The 10,672-nt window shown below is 48.6% G+C and overlaps 1 protein-coding gene across 1 annotated transcript in view; it reads right to left on the bottom strand.

The window, feature by feature from the left end:
- Positions 1–1,658, bottom strand: part of RSPH9 (radial spoke head component 9) — a 152,333-nt gene extending 150,675 nt beyond the window's left edge. Inside the window, exon 1 of the mRNA XM_033935384.1 lies at positions 1,230–1,658. Coding sequence (XP_033791275.1) covers positions 1,230–1,456 — 227 coding nt within the window. The 5' untranslated portion in view covers positions 1,457–1,658. The remainder of the gene's footprint in view (positions 1–1,229) is intronic.
- Positions 1,659–10,672: the final 9,014 nt, after the last annotated feature.

The following is a 10,672-nucleotide window of genomic DNA, read 5'->3' on the forward strand; positions in this document are numbered from 1 at the left end:
GGGGGAATAAACCATCAGGCCTGGCGAAGGGAAGAGCACAAAAAAATGTACTAACTAAAATGTACTAAAAAAAAGGAGTAACGTACTGGAGGCATTCAAAGGCTCCTTCCACAAACAGATGCTGTACAGTGCACTGTTGCAGATTAGCTTTTGCCTCAGTACACATATAAACATGTAGAGAGGGAAGGACGAGCTCTTCGCAGGTAGCTGCTGTATCTGAGACTTTCTCCACACTGCAAATCACTGGCATCCAAGCTGCCTTCACCCCCTCAAACAGAGTCTCTCCCCACACTGCCTGGCGCTGGCATGCTGCCTCGCCTGTCCCTTCCTCACTTACCCCAGCCTCTCCCCACACTGCCATGTGCTGGCATGCCGCCTTCCCTTCCCCACCCTACCCCACATACCCAAGCCTCTCGCCCCCCACCCACTGCCTTGCGCTGGCATGCAGACTCCCCTTCCCCTCCCCACCCCACGTAGCCGAGCTTCTGCTCACACTGCCCTGTGCTGGCATGTCGCCCCCCCCACCATGTCGTCCCTCCTCCCTCTGCCCCCCAACTGCCCTGCGCTGGCATGCCCCCTCCCCCTCCCCACACTGCCCTGCGCCGGCAAGCCACCTCCCCCTCCCCACATTGCCCTGCGCCAGCAAGCCGCCTCCCCTTCCCCCTCCCCACACTGCCCTGTGTTGGCATGCCGCCTCCCCCTCCCCCAGTGCCCTGCCCTGGCATACCGCCTCCCCCTCCCCACACTGCCCTGCGCTGGCATGCCGCCACCCCCTCCCCCAGTGCCCTGCCCTGGCATGCCGCCTCCCCCTCCCCACACTGCCCTGTGTTGGTAAGCCGCCTCCTCCTCCCCGCACTGCCCTGCGCTGGCATGCCGCTTCCCCCTCCCCCTCCCCACACTGCCCTGTGTTGGTAAGCCGCCTCCTCCTCCCCGCACTGCCCTGCGCTGGCATGCCGCTTCCCCCTCCCCCTCCCCACACTGCCCTGTGTTGGTAAGCCGCCTCCTCCTCCCCGCACTGCCCTGCGCTGGCATGCCGCTTCCCCCTCCCCCTCCCCACACTGCCCTGCGCTGGCATGCCGCCTCCCCCTCCCCCTCCCCACACTGCCCTGCGCTGGCATGCCACCTCCCCCTCCCCCTCCCCTCCCCTCCCCTCCCCCTCCCCCAGTGCCCTGCCCTGGCATGCCGCCTCCCCCTCCCCCTCCCCCTCCCCCTCCCCCTCCCCGCCCCACCTGTAGAGCACGCTCCTGTAGTAGAGCTGGTCTTGGGTACAGCCCTGCGCTATGTAGTAGTCGGCCTGCAGCCCCTGGATGCGGCCCCAGAAGAGGATGCGGCTGAAGCGGTAGTCGCGCTCGAGTAACACCATGGAGGCGCGCAGGGCCGCCTTCTGCTCCGAGCTCAGGCCCTGGCCCAGGCTCGCCACCAGCTCCAGGGAGAAGTGCAGCGCTTCGGCGTTCATGGCGGCGGTTTCCAGGGCGACGCGTGGGGGCGGGGCTGTGCTCAACGGTTGCTTGGAGAACGCTGGGGCGGAGCTCAAGGAAGGGAATTCGTGAAGGCGGGAGGCGTGGCTGTGCGAGAGGAAGTGGGGCTAAGGTAACTCTTGGCGGCGCGTGAAGGCGGGGGGGCGTGGCTGAGGTGTTTCCTGGCAGTGCGAGGAGAGGGTGGGGCTGAGGTAAGTCGTTGGCGCGTGAGGGCGGGGAGCGAGGCTGAGGTGTTTCCTGGCAACTCTTGGCGGCGCGTGAAGGCGGGGGCGAGGCTGAGGTGTTCCCTGGCAGCGCGAGACTGAGCTAATGTGTCCCTCGTGGTGCGAGGAAGGGGCGTGGCCAGAGAAAGATGCTTCTAGGGGCGGGGAACAGGTGAAGTTTGCGCGGGGGCGGGGTGGCTGGATGGACATAAAACCAGAAATGCACCTTTGCCCACTGAAAGATGTTTATTTACTTTTTTATGTTATAACATTTTATTAAAGAAATCAAATAAATATACAATAATATGATACAAAGATAAATTCATAATAAAACAACTGGGCCGATTCCGGTTGGCCCAGGCGCCTCAAGCCCCACCTGTGGGCGGGGTTTGAGCCACTGGGCCAATCAGGCCCTAAGGCCAGCCATTCCCGAGATGGCTGGCCTGTCGGACGGACGGGCTTGGCACCCATCCATCCAACCAACAATTTTTAAGGTAAAGGGAAGGGAGGCAGGGGGGTCGTGTGGTTGACGGGGGGGTCGCGGGGGGGATTTGCCTCGAGGGCAGAAGGGCCTGGGATCCCTCCTCCCCATATTTTAGTGGGGGGTGGGGGTTAGAGGGTTTCGCCGGGCCAGGAGGGCTTTGGCTCCCTCCTGGCCCCATCGGACTCAGCGAGGGGGGGGGCTGGGGGTCGTGGGGCAAGAAGGCTTGGGCTCCCTCTTGCCCCGATGTCAGGGGGGGGTCGCGGTTCGCCAAGGCAGGAGGGCTTGGACTCCCTCCTGCCCTGATCGTATCATGGGGTTCGGGGGTGCCGCGGGGCAGGAGGGCTTGGGCTCCCTCCTGCCCAGATCGTTGTAGGGGGGGTGGATTCTGTAACTGGTGTTGTTTTTGACAGACACCGGTTACAGAATCCAGCTTTTAGGCGAAGGACTGGCTCCTCCTTCACCTAAAAGCTCTTGTTTTGGACGTTTGGGGCTTAGGCTTTATTTAGGTTGATTATATGGTGTAAGTTTAGACGTAGTGGTGGTCTGGGCGTTTAAACAACTGAACGTAGAGGCAGGCCATTATCAATCTGTCCTTAAATTCGGGGAGAGTCCCATTAGACTGGAAAACAGCTAACGTCGTTCCACTGCACAAAAAGGGTTGCAGGGCAGAGGCTGCAAACTACAGACCGGTGAGTCTCACATCAATAGTATGCACTCATGGAAACACTAATCAAACGTAAATTAGACGCAATCTTGGATGAGGAGAATCTACGGGATCCCAGTCAACACGGATTCACCAAGGGTAGGTCCTGCCAATCCAATCTCATCAGCTTCTTTAACTGGGTAACAAAACAGTTAGACTTGGGAGAATCCGTGGACGTCATATACCTAGTCTTCAGCAAAGCTTTCGATAGTGTCCTGCATCGTAGGCTGTTGAGCAAGATGAAATCAATGGGGCTGGGAGAAACACTAACTACATGGGTCAATGACTGGCTGAGTGGCAGACTTCAGAGGGTGGTAGTTAAAGGTACCCTCTCTAAAACATCGGAGGTGACCAGTGGAGTACCGCAGGACTCAGTCTTGGGCCCGCTCCTTTTCAACATATTCATAGGTGACCTAACTCAGGGACTTCAAGGTAAGGTAACATTATTCGCTGACGACGCCAAACTCTGCAATATAGTGAGAGATGGCAATTCACCCGATAGTATGACACAGGACCTACATTTGTTGGAGCTTTGGTCCTCGACCTGGCAGCTGGGCTTCAACGCTAAGAAATGCAAGATCATGCACCTCGGCAGCAGAAATCCGTGCAGAACTTACACCTTGAATGGTGAGACCTTAGCTAGAACTTCAACAGAACGAGACTTGGGAGTGATCATCAGCGCAGACATGAAAACTGCTGATCATGTGGAGAAGGCTTCATCTAAGGCAAGACAGTTGTTAGGTTGCATCCGCAGGAGTTTCGTCAGCCGGAAGCCTGAAGTCATAATGCCATTATACAGAACCATGGTGAGGCCTCATTTGGAATACTGTGTGCAATTCTGGAAGCCACACTACCGAAAACATGTGCTGAGAGTAGAGTCGGTGCAACAGATGGCCACCAGGATGGTCTCGGGGCTCAAGGATCTATCGTACGAGGAAAGGCTGAAAAATTTGCGGCTGTACTCACTCGAGGAACGTAGGGAGAGAGGAGACATGATCGAGACGTTTAAGTATATTACCGGCCGTATCGAGATGGAAGAAGAGATTTAGAGAATGACACGGTGGCGGTTTACCCGCGGCCACCGCATTTTAGCCGCGGGTCACCCGCCGAAAACGGGGAAGAAAACTAGCAGTCGCTGCGGCGACGGGGACAAGGCCATTCACCGCCCGCGGGGCGGTGAATGGTCTTGTTCCCCGCAGTGAGGCATGAAGGATCGCGCGGTCCCCGCAGCTCACACCCGCCCGCCCAATCGATTCTAGTGTTTAGCCAGCTCTCTCCCTTCTCCTCACCTTAGTTTGTAGAATTTCTTTTTCGGCGACCCGCACGCTATCAGAGAGCCGCGCACCCGCTGCTGCTTAGTTTCGAATCGATCTTCTGCTCTGACACAACCAGAAACAGGAAGTTGCAGCAGAGCAGAAGATTGAACACTGAGCAGCCGCGCGTGCGCGGCTCTTTGGGAAAGCGTGCAGGTCGCCGAAAAAGAAAACCTATAAACTAAGGTGAGGAGAAGGGAGAGAGCTGGCTAAACACTAGGATCGATTGGGCAGGCAGGTAGTGGCTGCGGGGACCGTGCGATCGCTAGTGTTCCCGGCTCAAATTGGAAGGAGGGAGTGAAAGAGAAAAGGATTCTGGGCCAAGGGGATGAAGTCGGAAAGAAAAACCCACAGCAGGAAAGAAAGGGAAGGACTGGCAGGTGAGCCAGATGCTAGAAGCAGGGGGGGGGGGAAGAAAGAGGGAAAAAAGCTAGATGGGGTTGAAAAGAAGAGACACACTGGTATGGAAGAGGAAGATAGGGGAATAGAACAGATAGGGGAATAGAACAGACATTGAAGGAGGGTGGAGAGGAACAGACCCCCAAGGGAAATGTGGAAGACAGAGTGGGAAGAAGACAGATGCCAGACTATGCGGGAGCGGAGGGAAGAAGATGGGTGCTAGACCAATTGGGGGGGGGGGGGTTAAGGGAGAGGCACAGTAACAGCAAATGGAAGATGCAGAGAGAAGACACACAGTGGATGGAAGGAATTGAATGAGAAGATGTGGAAAGCAGAAACCAGACAACAAAGGTAGAAAAAAAAATTATATTTATTTATTTATTTTTTTGCTTTAGGATAAAATAGTATATTAGTTGTGTTGATAAAAATTTATAAACAAAGCCCTGCCAGCTGAACATCTCTTTCTCTAGTTCAGCAGCAGGAACTTTGATTTATAAGAAAGGAATAAGCTAAATATTACAGTACTAAGGCTTATATGGATGCAGCGGGGACAGTGACGGGGTGGTGAATGGGATGGCAGTGGCGGTGACGGGGCATTGAAAGGGATGGCGGTGACGGTGACGGGGCGGTGAAGGGAACGGCGGTGACGGGGCGGTGCAGAGGATGGTGGACCGGTGACGGGGACAGATTTTTTCCCCGTGTCATTCTCTAAAGAGATTCTCTTTTCTCAAAGGATCCTCAGCCACAAGAGGGCATCTGCTCAAACTCAGGGGCAGGAAATTTCATGGCAACGCCAGGAAATATTTCTTCACCGAGAGAGTGGTTGATCCTTGGAACGAGCTCCCGGTGCAGGTGATCGAGGCAAACAGCGTGCAAGAATTTAAGAGCAAATGGGATACCCATGTGGGATCCCTTAGAGGGTTAAGCCAAGGGAACCTGTCACCAGGAGTGGGATCCCTAGGATAGTAGACTTGGGGGTGGGTCAGTAGAGGGGGCAGACCTGATGGGCTATGGCCCTTATCTGCCGTCATCTTCTATGTTTCTATTAAAAAAACCCTCATTTTGGACATTTTTTTTTGATAATGGACATTTTCCCTGCTTCTACTTTCAACGTTTAAGGCCTTAGGTCAAAAGGGGACTTAGACGTTTTTTTTTATTATGCCCCTCCACGCCTCCAGATGGTCAAAGGGGTGAAGGAGAGTATGATGGAGGAGTAAACCTATAATAATTCATCTATTTTTATGTATTCATGTGATCCCTTTGTGTTTAAGATGCTAAATTCCCTATATAAGGGGCTGACTTTTGTCCAGAATGTAGAACATACTATGTCTGCCTTTAAGACTTGTCTGTCCTCATATATCGATATATTAATGAACAATTGTTAAAGTGAGCACAAACTACTGTTTATTTCCACAGAATCTCTTCGGGGGACACCACTGTGTCGTGACACACAGTGTGAGAGACACTCCTATAGTAGCAGATGGAGGAGGCACATTGGCCTTCATTGACTCTGGAGAGCTTAAGTCTTAAGGCAGCGGAGGATTAAGTGACTTGTCAGAGGTCATAAAGAGCATCAGTGGGACTTAAGGTTTAGGATCATAAGTTTAGCCCCGAAAATCAGCACTAAGCTCCTAACGTTTTCCCTCAAGACACCCACTTTGAGATCCTAATTTTACGAATACAGTGAAACGAGCATCTAACAAGCAGAAATTCAACCCTGTAGAAGTCTAAACTCTTTGAATGTTATTAAGGATTAAATGGTAGAAAATTAAGGCTGCTTCAGTGGAGTCGTCTGGATTGTCTGTGTACATATAGGAAATGCAGCACCTGGGAGTTCAGGCTTTGATTCATGCCACCACCATTGTGTAATGCTGAAGAGACTTTGAACATCTTCATGACCTTTGCCTGTGGAGTTCTTTTGGGCTTTACTTGATAGGCCTGCCCCTATCAGTCAGCTGGCCTACTGCTGGGCTGACGTGGGCTAGGGGATTTCCTTTCATAGTCCTTTCATCTTCCTGCTCTTTGGGGCGGATTGTGTTTTGGTACATTGGAGTCAATTTCCAGACTGTCTTTTCTGTCACGGAATCCACGAGTTCAAAGGGAAAAGTGTGTAGAGTCTTTGAAACTCACCATGATTTTTGTAGTTAGATTTTCTGTCAAAAATAATACATCTGAACTGGGAAATCTAACACAGTGATCAGACCTACTTGAGTTAGTTTCAGATCCCACCCAAAATACATCCACCAGGAACACCTGTCCCAAATGGAGGTTAAAGGGATAGAACCTGATAAACTGCTTTTTCTGGGTGGTTACAATCAAAGTGGTTTACATATTTTAAACATTATATTTTGCTGCCTTTTTAAGATTCTGTTTGCTGTATTTCACTGCCTTTTGTAAGATTCTATATGCTGTATCTCTCTACCTTTTTGTAAGACTCTATATGCTCTTTGTAAGATTCTATATGCTGTATATAGAACTTAACGGTATTGCGGTATATAAACTGTTATTATTATTATTATTATCCCGGACTTTTTGTAAGATTCTATATGCTTTTTGTAAGTTTCTATTTACTGTATCCCGGATTTCAACATATTGTAACTCGCTGACTGTCCAGCTCTCTTCATTTGTGAACCGCCTAGAAGTCTCACGACTATGGCGGTATAGAAGAATAAAGTTATTATTATTATTAAAGCAATAAAAACAGACTTTCCGCTTTAAAAAAAAATGTGAATAGTTTACATAAAATTTAAGAGAGACTAGGAGACATTATGTGGAAAAGGATTGTCTTAAGTGCCTTTTTAAATTCCTGTAATATAGGGAGATTCTTGATGTGAAGAGAACATTTGTTTCATAATTTTTGATCAATGTAATGGAAAGCAAAGAGTCTAGAGGAAGATTTTCCAAAAGGGGAGTTAGGGCAAGCAAAATCTTATCTTCTGTAAGGAGGCAGAGGTTGGGGTGATAAGGTATTATTTGTTTGTCCAAATAGAGAGGACATGACTGCGAGAAGGATTTGTAGACAAGTGTAAGTAATTTAAATCTGATATAGCCTGATAGAGGGAGCCAATGTTCTTTCCTCAGTCAATGTTCTTTCTTGCGTAGGAGTGTGACATGATTGAAAGAGCGTGCAGAATAGAGAAGTTTGACCGCTGTTGATTGAATGTATTGTAATCTTTTAAGTAAGGTCAAAGAAAGTCCTGCATGTAGAGAATTGCAGTAGTCAGTCACCTAAATTACTAGCAAGTGGATCAACAGGCGCAAAAAGTCACAAGGTAAGAGCAAGTGTATTGATTTGATTCTATCTAATGAGAAAAAAGAGCAGATTACTGCATTAACTTGAGATTGAAAGTTAAATTGATGATCCCATATGAAGCCTAGAATCTTGAGATTGTCTAAGAAGTTTAATTTATGACCAGCAATGCTTGGTGGAGGAGGTTGGTGATCAATTGAGTTGGAGAAACAGATGCATCTACACTTCAAGATGTTTACATTACATTACATTAGTGATTTCTATTCCGCCAATGCCTTGCGGTTCAAGGCGGATTACATCAAAGTTATCAAGAATTACATTAAAAGTTTGCAGGACCAGCATAAGCGATGTCATAATATTTACTTAAGAAGTATCAAAGAGTTGTCGAGATCTTAAAGTGATAAATGTTGGGTAATAAGAATTACCAAAGAGAAGTCGAGATCTTAAGGTAATAAGTATTGGGTAAATTAGAAGCATTTTAAACTTTATTGGGTAGTTAGAAGCACATTAGAGAGTATTAAGGGTATAGAGAGGGTTGGGGGAGGTTGGATAGGGGCTGGTCGTGCTAAATGGGTTTTATGTATTTTTTGAAGAGTATGGTTTTAATATCTTTCTTGAAGGTTTTGTAGTTTGTGGTCAATGATAACAGAGTGGTGATTTGTCTGTCCAGTTTAGCTGCTTTGGAGGCTATTAGGTTGTCATATAGTTTTTTTCGTTTGACATTTTTGGTTGATGGGTTTGTGAATAGTGAGTGGGTTCTCCTGTGCCTGGTTGAAGAGGATTGAGTTAGTCAGTTATTCCAGTAGGTTGGACTTTCTCTGTTAATAGCCTTGAAAAGTAGGCAGTAGAATTTGAAGTGTACTCTTGCTTGTATTGGAAGCCAGTGTGAGTCATGGTATGCCTCTGTGATATGGTCATATTTTTTCAGTGAGTAGACGAATCTCAGGGCTGTATTTTGTATTGTTTGTAATGGTTTTATCATGGTCGCTGGGCATGGGAGGTATAGTATGTTGCAGTAGTCTATTAGTCCAAGGATAAGAGATTGTACCAAAAGTAGGAATTTCTTCCTGTCGAAGAATTTTCATATTTGTCTTAGATTTCTCATGGTCACGAACGATGCTTTTATTACTTTGTTGATTTGTGGTTGCATGGTAAGCCTTTGTCAGTTATTACTCCCAGAAGTTTTAGTGTGGGTTGAATTGGGTATGAGATCAAGTTTATTACTAGATTTGTTAAGGTTGGAGTTTTGTTGTTTTCTAGGAGGATGAAGTTTTTTTTGTCAGGGTTAAGTTTTAATTTGTGCTCTGTCATCCATGTTGCTACTGTTTTGAGTGTTCTGTGTATTGTGCTTGTCATGGTGGGTTCTGGGTGGTCAAAGGGGAGGAGAATAGTGTTGTCATCTGCATAGCTGTATGAAGTTATGCCATGTTTGTCTAGGTAGGAGCTGTGGGAGGCTATGTATATGTTGAATAGTGTGGGTGATAGGGGTGATCCTTGGGGAACTCCGCAGGGATTGGACCATGGTTCTGATTTTTCTTGCATTGTTTTAACCCTGTATGTTCTGGATTGTAGGAAGCCTTTGAACCATGCAAGTACTTTGCCTGAGATTCCTATGGAGTCTAGAGTTTGTAGAAGAATGTCGTGATCTACCAGGTCGAAGGCTGCAGAGAGGTCTAGATGTATGAGCAGGATTTTCTTGCCTGTACAGAGGTATTGTCTTGCAGTGTCCATTAGTGTTCCTAGTAGGGTCTCCGTGCTGTAGTTGGCTCTGAAGCCGACTGTATGGGGTGGAGTAACATAGAAATATAGAAACATAGAAATAGACGGCAGATAAGGGCCACGGCCCATCTAGTCTGCCCACCCTAATGACCCTCCCCTACCTTTCTCTGTGAATAGATCCCACGTGTCTATCCCATTTGGCCTTAAAATCAGGCACGCTGCTGACCTCAATAACCTGAAGTGGAAGACTATTCCAGCGATCAACCACTCTTTTAGTGAAAAAGAATTTCCTGGTGTCACCTCGCAGTTTCCCGCCCCTGATTTTCCACGGATGCCCTCTTGTTGTCGTGGGACCCTTGAAAAAGAAGATATCTTCCTCCGCCTCGATGCGGCCCGTAAGATACTTGAACGTCTCGATCATGTCTCCCCTCTCTCTGCGCTCCTCGAGCGAGTATAGCTGTAATTTGTCAAGCCGTTCTTCATATGGAAGATCCTTGAGTCCCGAGACCATCCGGGTGGCCATTCTCTGCACCGACTCCAGTCTCAGTACGTTGTGATTATCTAGGTATGAGGCTAAAGTTTTGGCTACGAGACCTTCCATCAGTTTGACGTACAGTGGGATTGAGGCTATGGGTCTGTAGTTGGATGGTTGGTCCGTTGCTCCTTTGGGGTCTTTTAATATCGGAGTTATGATGATTTTGCTGAGTTCTTGTGGGAAATGACCCTCTAGTAGTAAAGAGTGTATCCATTGTAGAAGCAGGGAGCAGAATAATGTACTTGAGGTTTTCAGTAGGTATGGGGGGCAATGGTTAAGGTCACAGGCTGCATGGCTGTATTTATTATAAAGATTGTTGAAGTCTGACCATTGTATGGGTTCTATCTGCTGCGACTGGTTCTTTTTCTGTAGGGGGAAATATTGTCTCTATGTGTGTGGGTGTTCCATTGAATGAGGCTCTGATGTTTGCGATCTTGTTTTTGAAGTATGTGGCTAAGAGGGTGGCTGAAGGTGGGGGGTGGGGAGTTGCTGTTGGCTATGTAAGGTGTGGTGTTTGTGAGGACTTTTAGTAGCTGGAATAGCTTTTTTGTGTCTTGGGGTCCTTCTCCTATTTGTTTTGAGTAGTAT

Source organism: Geotrypetes seraphini, chromosome 3, assembly GCF_902459505.1.
Source record: "Geotrypetes seraphini chromosome 3, aGeoSer1.1, whole genome shotgun sequence".
In the NCBI taxonomy this organism is placed as follows: Eukaryota; Metazoa; Chordata; class Amphibia; order Gymnophiona; family Dermophiidae; genus Geotrypetes; species Geotrypetes seraphini.